Source organism: Neomonachus schauinslandi, chromosome 12 (assembly GCF_002201575.2).
Source record: "Neomonachus schauinslandi chromosome 12, ASM220157v2, whole genome shotgun sequence".
Classification (NCBI taxonomy): Eukaryota; Metazoa; Chordata; class Mammalia; order Carnivora; family Phocidae; genus Neomonachus; species Neomonachus schauinslandi.
In genome coordinates this window covers 84,156,309-84,172,675 of record NC_058414.1, presented here as the reverse complement: position 1 = coordinate 84,172,675, position 16,367 = coordinate 84,156,309, and the positions used below count along the sequence as shown (strand labels likewise).

The 16,367-nt window shown below is 40.6% G+C and overlaps 1 protein-coding gene across 2 annotated transcripts in view; it reads left to right on the top strand.

The window, feature by feature from the left end:
* The first annotated feature begins 186 nt into the window (after positions 1 to 186).
* The window catches only part of COPG2 (COPI coat complex subunit gamma 2), a 95,622-nt gene continuing 79,441 nt past the window's right edge, over positions 187 to 16,367 (top strand). The window contains exons 1-4 of one of the 2 annotated variants that reach the window (XM_021699293.2): positions 187 to 307; positions 1,477 to 1,529; positions 2,101 to 2,181; positions 4,902 to 4,973. In XM_021699293.2, coding sequence (XP_021554968.1) covers positions 271 to 307; positions 1,477 to 1,529; positions 2,101 to 2,181; positions 4,902 to 4,973 — 243 coding nt within the window. In that variant the 5' untranslated portion in view covers positions 187 to 270. Of the gene's footprint in view, positions 308 to 801; positions 910 to 1,476; positions 1,530 to 2,100; positions 2,182 to 4,901; positions 4,974 to 16,367 lie in introns of those variants that run through there. The other variant, XM_021699294.2, reaches the window with a different exon arrangement.

Here is a 16,367-nt window from a genome sequence, read left to right as displayed (position 1 = left end):
AGGGGCCGGGGGACCGGGACGCAGCCCCGGGGCCCCAGCGCCTGGCCCCGCCTCCGCCCGACTGGGGGAGGAGGAGAGGGCGTGGCCGCGTCCCTAGGGGACCAGAGCGGCCGCGGCAGCCGGGGGAGGGCGGGCCTTCTCCCCGAGTGACGGGACGGCGACCCAACCGGCGCCTGAGCACGGGGCCGGCCTTCCTGCAGCCTCTTCCGCTCGCCGGCTGCGGCGCCTGGGACGGTTGCGGTGGGTCTGGGCGCTGGGAAGTCGTCCAAGATGATTAAAAAATTCGACAAGAAGGACGAGGAGTCTGGTACGCGCTGGGCTTCTGACGCCCACCCTCAGCCGCGGGGGCCCCTTCCCCGCCCGCCGCCACCTGCTCTCGGGGGCCCGAAGGCGTGGGCGCCGGTGTGCCAGGGGGCCGGAGTTGGAGCCCGCCCCTCCCTCCGCCCGGCTCCGCTCTGCTGCAGCCTGGGGCCTGCCCCTAGCCCCTCCCCCGGGCGCCGGAGCCTCCCCTCGGGTCGCGCGCTCCGGCCCCGCGCCCGCGCGCCGGGTCGGGCAGCTCGGCGGCCCCGCCCCCCGCTCCCGCCCCCTCCCCCTCCCCCTCCCCCGGCGCAGCCCCTCGGAGCAGCCTCCGCCGCGCTCGCCGGGGGTGGGCTGCCCGCAGAGGAGGCGGGCCCACGGCGCGTGGCGGAGGGAGTGGGTGCGCGCGTGTGAGAGCGGGGGGTGCTGGTAGTGGTAGGCCCAGAGTGGGTCTGTGCTCGACGGGACAGTATGTGCGTGCGTGTGTGTGTGTATGAACTTGGAAGTGCCTTGTACCTTCCAGTCTTCCCGGGGACCTTAACTCTGTCCGCTTCCCAGGGGGTTAAGACTGTCCCATGGTACATCGGTCATTTAATGCTCAGGCATCCAAAAGTGAGTTGCGTCCAGAGCAAATGGGGAAGATGCCAAGCCACCTAAAAACAACAAAACCCCCCAAACTCCCAAACCAAAAACCCTCAGTGTTTGGTGCTGCTCTCCCATGGTGTGGTCGAGGTTTGGGTTAATAAATCTCCATGGCCCCTTCCAGCTTGATAGGATTCTTTGCTAACTCTTTTCTGCTTCTCAGTAATTGTTGGAAACATGTAAGATCGTGCTTGCCTTTGGGGAAATCCAAAGGGCCCAGCCAGTCTCATTAATCTTAGCTGTGTGCACATGACATATACTTGTCACATTCGTGTGAAAAGCGGAGAGGGGAAGAAGACACTCATTTTGGGCAGGGATCCTGCAAAAGAGTACAAGATCTTCAATGACTAGCAATGACAGCTAGTACCAGAATCAAAATGATTTTATTCAATTTATATGTGTATTAGTAATGATTGTCACTGTGATATCCAAGTGGTCACTTCACTTAGGTGAGCTATCCCAAGCATTCAGTACCGTTCTGTAGACAATAAGTTTGTCTAGGACAGCTCTTAAAGGCATTTTTTGTTTATAATATAGGTAGTGGCTCCAATCCTTTCCGGCATCTGGAGAAGAGTGCTGTCTTACAGGAGGTATGACTTGGAAGTATGCTGTGTTCTTTTCTATTCCATTTTAGAATGGTGGGCAGAGAGCCCCTGGAATATGATGACCCAAAATAAGAATTGAGGAATGTAATATTGTGTTCGGAGAATCCAGACTTGAGGGAAAAAGAAGACGGGTTACTTATCCTAGGAGGGTCTAGAGCTTATAGAAATGTAAAAACATGCAGACTCTCCCACATGTTGATAATTTTAAATAAAATTCCAAAGAGGTGTTTAGTACAAGGTTACTGAAGGAAGTTGTAGACATTAAACTAATTGTATTCAAATGCTGTAGATAAATATTGTGATTCTTACTTAACACAGAAAGCCCATAAAGTTGAAGTACCTGATCTAGGGGAAGGAGTTAGTGTGGAATGGAAAATCAAGACCATATTTAATAATGTATCATATACTGTGATAAATTGAAAACTGTAAGCAATTCACATTATTTGGGTATTGTGATCAAAATATGTAATAGTCTATTTGATTAAAGTTGATTTTTTGTAATCTGTTATACAAATGATAGAAAATATGCTATGTATAACAATTTTTTGTCCCACAGGCTCGTATATTCAATGAAACACCCATCAATCCAAGAAGATGTTTGCATATTCTTACAAAGATTCTTTACTTACTGAACCAGGTAAAGTATTTTGATTTTCCTCAGATTTGTTTTCTGGAGTAGAAATATATAACATGCAGTGAAATACTTTCTGGAAAGTATAGTTATTTTTAAAAAATTCACTTAATTTAAAAATATACAGTGCTTGATTAAGGTAAAGATACATAACACTTCTTGAGGACATGGATTATGACATATACTTCTATTTTATTCATGAGGTACTAGACCAGCCAAGCACATAGTAGGTCTCAACATTGATTCAAATTTAACAATTATTAGTTAATGTTAAAACATGTTGTTTAGATTTGTTCAGAGGTCTTTATGTCCCTCCAAAAATATAGTACAAAATCTTACACAAATTCCAGATAGATATTTTACTTTTTTTTTTGAAGGGGAGGAGTATAACAGTGATGCTTTTCAAGCTTTGATTTTAATATTTAGATTACATATATATTATCCCTACTGTACCATGATTCTGAACTTAACCATTTTGTGCCTTAATGTCCTTTTCTATAAGTGGGGATTGTGATAGTGTCTGTTTTCTAAAGTTGTAATGATTCAATGAGATAATGAACGTAAAGCACTGAGAATAATCCTGGATATGCGCATTCGGGAATAGTTTTAATTCAGTCATTCAGCAAATATTTATAATATACCTGCTGATTCCTACGCACTGTTTTAGGCACTGGGGATACAGCAGACAAAACACAAGGATTTGTCCTGATAGAACATAAATTCTGTTTGCTGTTACTGTTGCTAATTTTATTTTTTCTTGTGTTTTTGTTTGTTTTGCTTCAGACTGAAAAAGTCTCATGAAATGTCTAGGGCCTTAGAAAATGTGATTTTGTTTCTTAGATTCACACACACGTGCACACCCAAATACACATGTGTATATAGTTCAGGTGGCTTACATATGGTGTTACGAAGGCCATGGTTTCCAATTTGAATTCCATGAGAACATCTTATTTTTACTGTGTTTCATGACTGAAGACATGATGAAGCTTTGTTGTTAGCAAATGGAGACTGAGCAACAAGTGCGTGCTTTTACACAAAATATATTCTTGTACCAACATCATATCCTTCTGTGGTAGCATATTAGAAACATTTAAGGCAAAGTCAGTTTGATTTAATTTTTCATAGCACACATTGCATCCGGGTTGGCTAAATCCATTATATAAGCAGAGTTTCGAGTAGTTGAAGGTAGTGCAGAGTAGCAAATACTTTTATATTGACCAGCATCTCTTTGATGGGCAACTCATGTTGAAACACTTCATTATCTTGATAAGGAAATTACCTGTATAATCTGATAAATAAACACAATCAACTACATAAACAGGTTTGGGAACCTTAGTTTTATCTTTGGCCTAGTTCTTGGTATTGCTTTATGGAAAAATACTTTTAAATTTCTACCACAGCTGACCTACTCATATATTCTGAATTTCAAGTCCAAAAGTAGGGACTCAGGGCTTACTGATATGACTGAAAAGTGCCCGGACTTCTGTATGTTCACTAAGTATTTATGAAAGAGAGGGAAATCTCTTCCTGATGGGCACATTGGGTACTCTGATATAAGTAATTGTGAATTCTTATACTTTGTCTTTCATCCTCAACTTTTTAAAGTTCTTCATCAAAATTTGTTTATTCTTATACCCATGACAAATAGGTTGAAAACTAGTTATAGTCCATGTGAGATCTTAAGCCCTGAAAAGTGATTGAGCCTAACACATTATGAGGACTGCTTTTAATGAAATTGAATATTGACATGTTAATGTCTCAGGTGGTCTGTAATCCGGAATTTTTTGACTGTGAGTGAAATAGGTTATCTAACATCTTGCTACTTAAAAAAAAAAAAGTCATTCTCAGACAGCAGCATTTGCATAACCGGGAGCTAGTTAGACATGCAAAATTTCAGCCTTCACCCAGAGCTACTGAAGCAGATTCTGCATTTTGGCAAGATCCTCGGATGATTTATTAAGCATGTTAAAGTTCTGATCCAAAGCATCATCCAAAACCTGACTTATATAACTAATCTGGTTCCTGCCTTTTGGTTGGCCACTTTTTACCGTGTTTTCTGGGATTCCTAATATATAGTTCTTTATAATTTAATATTTATTGTGCTCCTATAATATGTCAGGCTTTGTGCTGGGCATTGGATTATAGAAATATAAAAGGTGTGAGCTCTGCTTGTAGGCAGTGTAGTAATAACATACCATTCTGATTAGGAACTCAACTTGCTACTACTTTTTACTTGTAAACTGTGGTTCTCTAGGGAGATTAAAATAGTTACTGCTAAAAGGTTAGAGACTACTATTCCAGAACTTTTATAGCATAGTGTGTGATATTGAATTATTTTAAATAAGGAGTGGACCAAATGGCCATACAGGTTTACAAATTGAAAGCCAGAAAAAGGGCGCCTGGGTGGCTCAGTTGGTTAAGCGACTGCCTTCGGCTCAGGTCATGATCCTGGAGTCCCTGGATCGAGTCCCGCATCGGGCTCCCTGCTCAGCAGGGAGCCTGCTTCTCCCTCTGACCCTCCCCCCTCTCATGTGCTCTCTCTCTCTCAAATAAATAAATAAAATCTTTAAAAAAAAAAAAAAAAGAAAGCCAGAAAAATAGCACAGAGGCAGAATGTTTACAAAGAAATTTTTTCCCTGAATTTTAAAAGTTTTTTGCAGAAATAAAGAGAAAATCCTTAGTATACCTTTTTTTAAGTTTAAGAAATTGTTTTCAATTTTCCTTAGGGCGAACACTTTGGAACTACAGAAGCCACAGAAGCCTTCTTTGCAATGACTCGATTGTTTCAATCTAATGATGTAAGTCTTTTTATTTTATTCTTTTAGGCTGGAAGAGCTCCTTTTATTCTTTTTCCCTGGGGAGCTTGGAGTGTTCCAAATTAGAAAAGGTCGCCTGAAATATTTAAAATTACTTAAACATTATTTATCTTCATAACATTTTTAAATGTTCATTAAAGGCCACATGAATGTGAAAGATTGACAGTATACAGCATAAAGCTCTCCCCCCACAGATCTCTCACGCGGTCGTAAAAGCCGCTCACATCCAGCGTGTGGCATGCCACTGTGAAAGCCGGCCGGTGTGGAAGTCAGTGGACATAGCTACCACATCTCTAAGTTTCCAGTCACGTTTCTGGTGGGCCTGGGGTTGCTGTTGATCAGCAGCAGGGCTGGCTGGTGAGAAGTGCCAGAGCAGTGTGGGGAAGAGGACATGGGGTAGGGAAAAAGAAGAGTAAGGACAAACCAAAGCTGCCAGCACCTCACTGTTTGTGTCTCACTGCCTTAAGCCACCCTGACTTTCAGAGCATAGTGTCTCTGCTGCTTTACTTCTGTTTTCTAAATGTGGTGTGTAGTTCTCTTTTGCCCAACACTAGCTCAGAACCTACGCGGGAGGGAGTTCTGGGAGATAGACAGACTTCCCAGCTTTCTGTTGACGTAAATTGTCCAAATCTTGCAGTATTTTTGGTATATACTGCATATCTTCACCAGCCACATTTTGTGCACAACCCCCAGGAACTTGTAGGATTTGAGTGTGGTTATATGTGTGGATAATGATAAGATCCGGGAGTAGGTCCTCAGGAGCTCAGCAGTCTCTTGTAGGGCAACTCTCTCAGGTGAGGCCATTACACATTCTTCAGGCAAAGGGAGACTCATTTCCTCAGAGAATGAAGAGCTGCTTGTACTTGCAGAGGAGGCTTGGGGAATTTAGGGGTTCAAGGTACTCAGCTTCATCAGAATCTGCCCGTATGTCCCCATCCCAATTTTCAGGGTCCCACTCCTTGCCAATCCAAAGTCTTCCCTCTAAGATGCCCCACAGGGTGTGTATTGAATTTTCATTGTCTTTCAGCCACATGGAGGGTTTGCTTTTCAGAATTCTCAGAGTTGTGTCCACATGACACAGGCTTTCTATTAAAGGTGTTACAGAAGACTCTAGTCCCTTACCCAGACCTTGAGCTGTGAATTTCAAACTCTGGACTCGTTTATTTTACCAAGTTTTCCAGTGTACTTAGAAGCAACTAACCCATTATATAACACATTTTTACAAAATATTCTATGGCAGCAACCACTGGATTACCCAAACCTTGTCTTCTTAGGTCCTTACTGATGCTTCTCTGCAGGTAATGATTTAAGTATTTTGCCTCTGCATGCCATGGATGACTAGTCTCCCCTTTACCACTAGAAACAGGGTCATTAATGCCTTTTATCGAATCAGAGAAGCAGTTTTAGATTTCTACTGTTAAGGTCCTGTTTCCCTTTAATCACTTCCTGTACCAGAAATTCAGGGTTCAATCAGGGAAGCAGAACCACTGTGATTATTAATAGATTTATGTATTAGAGGAGTTAGACTAGAAAGCCAGGCATTTCAGGCAGCCAGAGTAAGGTCACGGAGAGGGACTATTAGAAAAGTTATGGAAGGCTGTTGCCTCTTTGTGGCTCTGTGAATTTGCAGCCCCAGGTTGCTGTTGCTCAGCGGGATGGCAGTTGGAAAGAAGAGCGGGCCATGGAGCAGGGAAGAGACAGAGTGAGGACAAACTCGAAGCCTCTAGCACAGAGGTTGTATTAAGGAAAGAAGGCATGAAATAGTTTTCTGGGAAATGGATTGGGGAAATGTAGGTTGTTGGACAGTATGAATGGCCCCTTGGAATTAGTGGTCATGAATTGAAAGTATTACCTGCTGGCTCAGTGAATGTTTTTCTCCAGCTACAGGCTTCCAATTGCAGCATGGAACAGTTAGAGATGGGATTTAGTCAGGGTTAGGGTTTTGCCAGGTTAGTAAACAGAGGGAAGAGGAAGGAAATTGAGTGATTGAAATATTAACTATGGAATCTGGTTAGGAGGCAAGTAAGAACAGGAGTTGATTGGGACAGTAAAAAGTTGATCGGATCGATGGATTGATGGAGTGAAAGGGCTGTTGGAGTCAGGAGTGGTGGCTGGAGAGTGAAATGCTTGGAAATGAAATTATGAAAGGGATACTGTTATTGATGGGGGTGACAGTGGAAGTGGGTGATTGCAAAAGGAAGGAGGACAGGATCCTGGGAGAAGTCAATTCTACCAAGTGGTTAGAGTTTCAGAAATATTGTCTGTATGGATATTAAAGTCACCAATAATTATTACTGGGATAATATTGGAGATAGTGATGGTGAACAAGGTACTAATTTTTTTTTTTTTAAATAAGGGAAGTAACTGGAAAGCTATATATGCACACAGGAGTGGTGGCAGGTGATGCAGTCTGAAGGCATAATTTAAAGCCAGAGATTTTTAGGGGAGAACAAGTGAAGTGAAAGAAGGCAGTGTAGAGATTTTGAACAGGCAGTGAGCTTCCCCACCTGTAGTTTTGGTGGATGAGGGTTTAAAGGAGAGAAAATAGCCACCTTTTGGGAGGGCTGCAGGGGGTGGGGGAGAATTCTCAGGGAGGAGTCAGGTTAGAGACAAGATGGGGACTTTTGGAGAAGAGTTAGGATATAAGGGATTTTGCTGATTAAAGTGCCAGAGAACATGGTAGAGGTTTTGGGATTTGAGAAGGATGGAAGACAGAGTCAGATTAGGTGCTGTTCTCAGCTGCATGGCAATAAGTGTCCAGGTGATGAATAATGACCAGGATATTTTAGGTTTTTTGTAGTGACTGAGGTAAGGAACCAGGTTGTACAGAATATGGAAATGAGGGTGTGATTTTTTGGGGGAGGAGAGGGAGGTAGGGATTTTGCTGCAGCATGGGGGGCTTCTTCCTTTTTCCAGCCATCCTTTATCAGAGGGTAATCACTATCTTGAGATTGATAACCTCCTATCAGTGTTTATAGGTATTGCATATGTTTGTATCCATAATCTAGACTTAGTATTTTGTGTGTTTAAAAACATAAGTAGGGACGCTTGGGTGGTTGTCAGTTAAGCATCTGCCTTTGGCTCAGGTTGTGATCCCAGGGTCCTGGGATTGAGCCTGTGTTAGACTTCCGGCTTAGTGTGAAGTCTGCTTCTCCCTCTCCCTCTGTCCCCACACCTCACTTGTGCTCTCTTTCTCTCTCTTTCAAATAAATAAATAAAATCTTTAAAAAATATATAAGTGATCAGAGGTGGCTGGGTGGCTCAATCAGTTAAGCAGCCAACTCTTGATTTCAACTCAGGTCATCGTCTCAGGGTCCTGGGATCGAGCCCTGTGTCAGGCTCCATGCTGAACGCAGAGTCAGCTTGAGGATTCTCTCTCTCTCTCCCCCTCTCTCTCTCTCTCTCTCAGATAAATGAATAAATCTTAGAAAAATATATAAGTGATCATATTATTATTGCAGGGTTTTTTTTTGAGATTTTAAATTTATTTATTTGACAGAGAAACAGCGAGAGAGGGAACACAAGCAGGGGGAGTGGGAGAGGGAGAAACAGGCTCCCTGCTGAGCAAGGAGCCTGATGCGAGGCTCGATCCCAGGACCCTGAGATCATAACCCGAGCCAAAGGCAGACGCTTAATGACTGAACCACCAAGGCACCCCTATTTTTGCAGTTTTCAAAATTCATGTTTCAAGATCAACCCTCTTGCTGCACATACTTCCACTTTATTCAGTTTCACTGCTGCATGTGATCCCAGTGTGTTAATATACAGTATTTCTACTCATTTATCCGTTCTTCCATTGGTAGATATGTGTGGCTTCCACTTCCTTGCTATTACAAGTGATATTATACATAATGTTTATGTACATGTCTTGTGCACATAGTGAATTTTTCTGGGATAGATACCTACAGCTGGAATTTCTAGATAATATTTGATCTTATCAAATTGATCTTTGAATTGATCTTGCCCTAATTTACACAGACATTGCTTTAAAGCCTTACTTCTTCTGATAATAAGAAATTAGGTTTGCCATTCAGAAAAACGTGAACTGGCATTTCTTTGTGGTTTTAATTTGCATTTTTATGATCATTGCTGAAATTGAAACTCTTCCTATGTTTAGTGGTCATTTTACTTTCCTCCTCTGTGAATTGTTTGTTCATATTCTTTGCTTATTTATATTCCTCTTACTGACTTATAGGAACATTTATTTTAGTATTTAAAAAAACAGCTTTATTGAGTATAACTTACATATTAATAAAGTTCACCAATTTTAAGTGTACAGTGAGTTTTGCCGAGTGTGTGGAGTCACGGAACCATCCCCACAGTCATGGTCCAGAAACCTTTCATGACCTCAGAATGTGCCCCTGTATCCCTTAGTTGTCTGACTCCTCGCTCAGCCTCTAGCACGTAGAAGTCAGTGATCTACTTTCTGACAACACAGTTTTGCATTTTCTAGAATTTCACTTAATATTTAATCATATAGTATGTATCCTTTTATTACTTTTATGTCTTGTTTCTTTCTCTGAGCTTATGGCTTTTGACACTGATCCAAGTCTTGGTGTGTATCAGCAGTTTTTCACTTTTATTGCTGAGTAGTATTCCATTGTATGGAGGTGGTCTAGTTTACTTATCCATTCACAAGTTAATGGTTATTTGAGTTATTTCCAGCTTATGGATATTATGAACAAAGCTGCTAAATATATTCAATAGAAGTCTTTGTGTGGACCTACTTTCATTTTCTTTGCTTAATATCTGGAAGCGGCATTGTTGGATTTGTGTTTCCTTCATGATGAATGTATTAAGCAAATATATGCTTATCTGCCATCTGTATATCTTCTTTGGTGAAGTGTCAGTTCAGATCTTTTACTTTGTTTAAAAAAGTCATGTCATTTGTCCTCTTATTGAGTTGTAACTTGTCTTTATATTTTCTGGATACAAGGCCTTTATCAGATAGGTGTTTTGTACATATTTCCTCCCAGTGTGTTGCTTGCATTTTCATTCACTTACATTGTTGTCTTCTCCATTTACAAAAAAAAAAAAAAGTATAATTTTCTTAGAGTAAAATCCACCCTTTTTAGGGTATAGTTTTGTGACTTTTGACAAATACATACAGTAGTTATTATCACCATTGCAATCAAGATTTAGAATGTTTCCATCACTCCAAAAAGTTCCCTCCTGCCTCTACATACGATCTATTCTAACCATCCTCAGCCCCAGGCCACCACTGGTCTCTTCTTTCTGCATAGTTTTGCCTGTCTGGGAGGTCGTAAAAATGGTATCAGACCACATGAAGCCTTTTGAGTCACTTAGCATAATGCATTTGACATTTGTCCATGTTATTGTTTGCATCAGGAGTTTGCTTCTTTTTATTTCATTGTAGTATTCTATTATATGGATGGAATTCAGTTTATCTGTTTGCCCTTTGAAGGATATTTAGTTTGTTACTAGGTTTTGGTGGTTATGAATAAAGTTGCTATAAACATTCATGTACAAATTTTTAAACATGAGTTTTTATTTCTCTTGGGTCAGTTCCTAGGAGTGGGATTGCTGGATCATATGTTTAACTTTGTAAGAAGCTGCCAACCTCTCTTCCATTTCCACCATCACTGTTTGAAAGTTCTAGTGACTGCATTCTGGCTAGCACTTGGTATTGTCTTTTTTTGCATTTTTAAATTTGTTTCTTTTTAATTTTAGCCATTCTAATAGGTATATAGTAGTATCTCTTTATAGTTATTAAAAAATAATTTTTATTAACATATAATGTATTATTTCTTTTAGGGGTACAGGTCTGTGATTCATCAGTCTTACACAATTCACAGCTCTCACCATAGCACATACCCTCCCCAATGTCCATCACCCAGCCATCCCATCCTTCCCACCCCCCTCCACTCCAGCAACGCTCAGTTTCCTGAGATTAAGAATCTCTTATGGTTTGTCTCCCTCTCTGGTTTCGTCTTGTTTCATTTTTTCCTCTCTTCCCCTATGATCCTCTGCCTTGTTTCTCAAATTCCACGTATCAGTGAGATCATATAATTGTCTTTCTCTGATTGACAATTATCTCTTAGCATAATACCCTCCAGTTCCATTCACATTGTTGCAAATGCAAGATTTCATTCTTTTTGATGGCTGCATAATATTCCTGTGTGTGTGTGTGTATGTGTGTGTATACCACATCTTCTTTATCCATTCATCATCTGTCGATGGACATCTAGGCTCTTTCCATAGTTTGCCTATTGTGGACGTTGCTGCTATAAACATTGGGGTGCATGTGCCCCTTTGGATCACTACATTTGTATCTTTGGGGTAAATACTCAGTGCAATTGCTGGGTTGTAGGGTAGCTCTATTTTCAACTTCTTGAGGAACCTCGTACTGTTTTCCAGAGTGGCTGCACCAGCTTGCATTCCCACCAACAGTGTAGGAGGGTTCCCCTTTCTCCACATCCTCGCCAACATCTGTCATTTCCTGACTTATTAATTTTAGCCATTCTGACTGGTGTAAGGTGGTATCTCATTGAGGTTTTGATTTGTATTTCCCTGATGCCGAGTGATGTGGAGCACTTTTTCATGTGTCTGTTGGCCATTTGGATGTCTTCTTTGCAGAAATGCCTGTTCACGTCTTCTGCCCATTTCTTGATTGGATTCTTTGTTCTTTGGGTGTTGAGTTTGATAAGTTCTTTATAGATTTTGGATACTAGCCCTTTATCTGATATGTCATTTGCAAATATCTTCTCCCATTCTGTCAGTTGTCTTTTGGTTTTGTTGACTATTTCCTTTGCTGTGCAAAAGCTTTTTATCTTAGGGTGCCTGGGGGGCTCAGTCATTAAGCATCTGCCTTTGGCTCAGTTGAGCCCCGCATCTGGCTCCCTGCTCAGCAGGAAGCCTGCTTCTCCCTCTCCCACTCCCCCTGCTTGTGTTCCGTCTCTCGTTGTTTCTCTCTCTGTCAAATAAATAAAATATTTTAAAAAAAGAAGATTTTTATCTTCATGAAGTCCCAGTAGTTCATTTTTGCCCTTGCTTCCCTTGACTTTGGCGATGTGTCTAGGAAGAAGTTTCTGTGACTGAGGTCGAAGAGGTTGCTGCTTGTGTTCTCCTCAAGGATTTTGATGGATTCCTGTCTCACATTTAGGTTTTTCATCCATTTTGAATCTATTTTTGAGTGTGGTATAAGGAAATGGTCCAGTTTCATTCTTCTGCATGTGGTTGTCCAATTGTCCCAACAGCATTTGTTGAAGAGACTGTCTTTTTTCAGTTGGACATTCTTTCCTGCTTTGTCAACCATAGAGTTGAGGGTCCATTTCTGGGCTCTCTATTCTGTTCCATTGATCTATGTGTCTGTTTTTGTGTCAGTACCACACCGTCTTGATGATTACAGCTTTGTAATAGAGCTTGAAGTCCAGAATTGTGATGCCACCAACTTTGCTTTTCTTTTTCAACCTTCCTCTGGCTATTCAGGGTCTTTTCTGGTTCCATACAAATTTTAGGACTATTTGTTCCATTTCTGTGAAAAAGTTGATGGTATTTTAATAGGGATTGCATTAAATGTGTAGATTGCTCTAGGTAGCATAGACATTTTCACAGTATTTGTTCTTCCAATCCATGAGCATGAAGCATTTTTCCATTTCTTTGTGTCTTCCTCAGTTTCTTTCATGAGTATTCTATAGTTTTCTGAGTACTGATTCTTTGCCTCTTTGGTTAGATTTATTCCTAGGTTTTGGGTGCAATTGTAAATGGGATTGACGCCTTAATTTCTCTCTCTCTGTCTTGTTGGTGTATAGAAATGCAACTGATTTGTGTGCATTGATTTTATATCCTGCCACTTTACTGAATTCCTGTATGAGTTCTAGCAGTTTTGGGGTGGAGTCTTTTGGATTTTCCACATAAAGTATCGTATCATCTGCAAAGAGCGAGAGTTTGACTTCTTCTTTGCCGATTCGGATGCCTTTTATTTATTTTTGTTGTCCGATTGTTAAGGCTAGGACTTCTAGTACTATGTTGAATAGGAGTGGTGATAGTGGACATCTCTGCCGTGTTCCTGACCTTAGGGGAAAGTTTTTCCTTATTGAGAAGGATATTCGCTGTGGGTTTTTCATAGATGGTTTTTACGATATTGAGGTATGTACCCTCTATCCCTACGCTGTGAAGCGTTTTCATCAGGAAAGGATGCTGTACTTTGTCAAATGCTTTTTCTGCATCTATTGAGAGGATCATATGGTTCTTGTTCTTTCTTTTATTAATGTATCACATTGATTGATTTGTGGATGTTGAACCAACCTTGCAGCCCAGGAATAAATCCCACTTGGTCGTGGTAAATAATCCTTTCAATGTACTGTTGGATCCTGTTGGCTAGTATTTTGGTGAGAATTTTTGCATCCATGTTCATCAGGGATATTGGTCTGTAATTATCCTTTTTGATGAGGTCTTTGTTTGGTTTTGGGATCAAGGTGATGCTGGCCTCATAAAGTGAGTTTGGATGTTTTCCTTCCATTTCTATTTTTTGGAACAGTTTCAGAAGAATAGGTATTAATTCTTCTTTAAATGTTTGGAAAAAATCCCCTGGGAAGCCATCTGGCCCTGGGCTCTTGTTTGTTGGGATATTTTTGATGAGTGCTTCAGTTTCCTTGCTGGTTATGGGTCTGATCAGGTTTTCAATTTCTCCCTGTTTCAATTTTGGTAGTTTACATGTCTCTAGGAATGCATCGATTTCTTCCAGATTGCCTAATTTGTTGGCATATAGTTGCTCATAATATGTTCTTATAATTGTATTTCTTTGGTGTTGGTTGTAATCTCTCCTCTTCCATTCATGATTTTATTTATTTGGGTCCTTTCTTGTCTCTTTTTCATAAGTCTGGCCAGGGGTTTATCAGTCTTACTAATTCTTTCAAAGAACCAGCTCCTAGTTCTGTTGATCTGTTCTACTGTTCTTTTGGTTTCTATTTCATTGATTTCTGCTCTGATCTTTATTATTTCTCTTCTCCTGCTGGGTTTAGGCTTTATTTGCTGTTCTTTCTCCAGCTCCTTTAGGTGTAGAGTTAGGTTGTGTATTTGAGACCTTTCTTGTTTCTTGAGAAAGGCTTGTATTGCTATATACTTTCCTCTTAGGACTGCCTTTGCTGTATCCCACAGATTTTGAACAGTTGTGTTTTCATTTTCATTTGTTTCCATGAATTTTTTAAAAATTCTTCTTTAAATTCCTGGTTGACCCATTCATTCTTTGGTAGGATGCTCTTTAGCCTCCATGTATTTGAGTTCTTTCCAACTTTCCTCTTGTGATTGAGTTCGAGTTTCAAAGCACTGTAGTCTGAAAATATGCAGGGAATGATCCAAATCTTTTGGTACCAGTTGAGACCTGATTTGTAACCGAGAATGTGATCTATTCTGGAGAATGTTCCATGTGCACTAGAGAAGAATGTGTATTCTGTTGCTTTGGGATGGAATGTTCTGAATATACCTGTGAAGCCCATCTGGTCCAGTTTGTTATTTAAATCCCTTATTTCCTTGTTGATCTTTTGCTTAGATGATCTGTCCATTTCAATGAGGGGGGTGTTAAAGTCCCCTACTATTATTGTATTATTGTTGATGTGTTTCTTTGATTTTGTTATTAATTGGCTTATATAATTGGCTGCTCCCGTGTTAGGGGCATAAATATTTACAATTGTTAGATCTTCTTGTTGGATAGACTCTTTAAGTATGATATAGTGCCCTTCCTCATCTCTTATTATAGTCTTTGGTTTTTTTTTTTAAAGATTTTATTTATTTATTTGACAGAGAGAGACATAGCGAGAGCAGGAACACAAGCAGGGGGAGTGGGAGAGGGAGAAGCAGGCTTCCCGCAGAGCAGGGAGCCCGATGTGGGGCTCGATCCCAGGACCCTGGGATCATGACCTGAGCTGAAGGCAGACGCTTAACGACTGAGCCACCCAGGCGCCCCTAGTCTTTGGTTTAAAATCTAATTTGTCTGGTATAAGGATTGCCACCCCAGCTTTCTTTTGATGTCCATTAGCATGGTAAATGGTTCTCCACCCCCTCACTTTAAATCCATAGGTTTCTTTGGAGGAGTCTCTTGCAGACAGCATATAGATGGCTCTTGTTTTTTTTGTCCAATCTGGTACCCTGTGTGTTTTGATTGGGGCATTTGGCCCATTTACATTCAGGGTAACTATTGAAAGATATGAATTTAGTGCCATTGTATTGCCTGTAAGGTGATTGTTACTATAAATTGTCTCTGTTCCTTTCTGGTCTATGTTACTTTTAGGCTCTTTCTTTGCTTAGAGGACCCCTTTCAATATTTCTTGTAGGACTTGTTTGGTGATCACAAATTCTTTTAGTTTTTGTTTGTCCTGGAGGCTTTTTATCTCTCCTTCTATTTTCAATGACAGCTTATCTGGATATAGTATTCTTGCCTGCATGTTCTTCTCGTTTAGTGCCCTGAATATATCATGCCAGTCTGCCAGGTCTCTGTGGCTAGGTCTGCTGCTAATCTAATGTTTCTACCATTGTTGGTTACAGACCTCTTGTCCCGAGCTGTTTTCAAGATTTTCTCTTTGTCTCTGAGATTTGTAAGTTTTACTATTAGATGTCAGGGTGTTGACCTATTTTTATTGATTTTGAGGAGGGTTCTCTGTGCCTTCTGGATTTTGATGCCTCTTTCCTTCCCCAGATTAGGGAAGTTCTCCACTATATTTTGCTCCAATATACCTTCTGCCCCTCTCTCTCTTTCTTCTTCTGGAATCCCAGTTATTCTAATATTGTTTCACCTTATGGTATCACTTATCTCTTGAATTCTCCCCTTGTGATCCAGTAGTTGTTTATCTTTTTCTCCCCTTCTTTATTCTCCATCATTTGGTCTTCTATATCACTTATTCTCTCGTCTGCCTCATTTATTCTAGCAGTTAGAGCCTCCATTTTTGATTGCACCTGATTAATAGCCTTTTTGATTTGGACTCGGTTAGATTTTATTTCTCCAGAAAGGGATTCTCTAGTATCGTCTATGCTTTTTTCAAGCCCAGCTAGTATCTTTATAATCATCATTCTGAACTCTAGTTCTGACATCTTACTAATGTCCATGTTGATTAGGGTCCGTGGCACTCAGTACTGTCTCTTGTTCTTTTTTTTGAGGTGAATTTCTCCATTTTGTCATTTTGTCCAGAGAAGAATAGATGAATGAGAGAACAAAATGCTAAAAGGGTAACAGCAACCCTAGAAAAATATACACTAAACAAGTCAGAAGAGACCCAAAACCAGGGGGAAAAAGAAAGGAAAAAAAAAAAAAATATGATCAGGCTGGTAAGTAGAACAGAGCCACACACTAGATTTTGGGTGTATTTTGGTCTGTTAGAAGAAACTGTGTCCCAAAATTTTAAAGAAAGAAAGGCTTATATA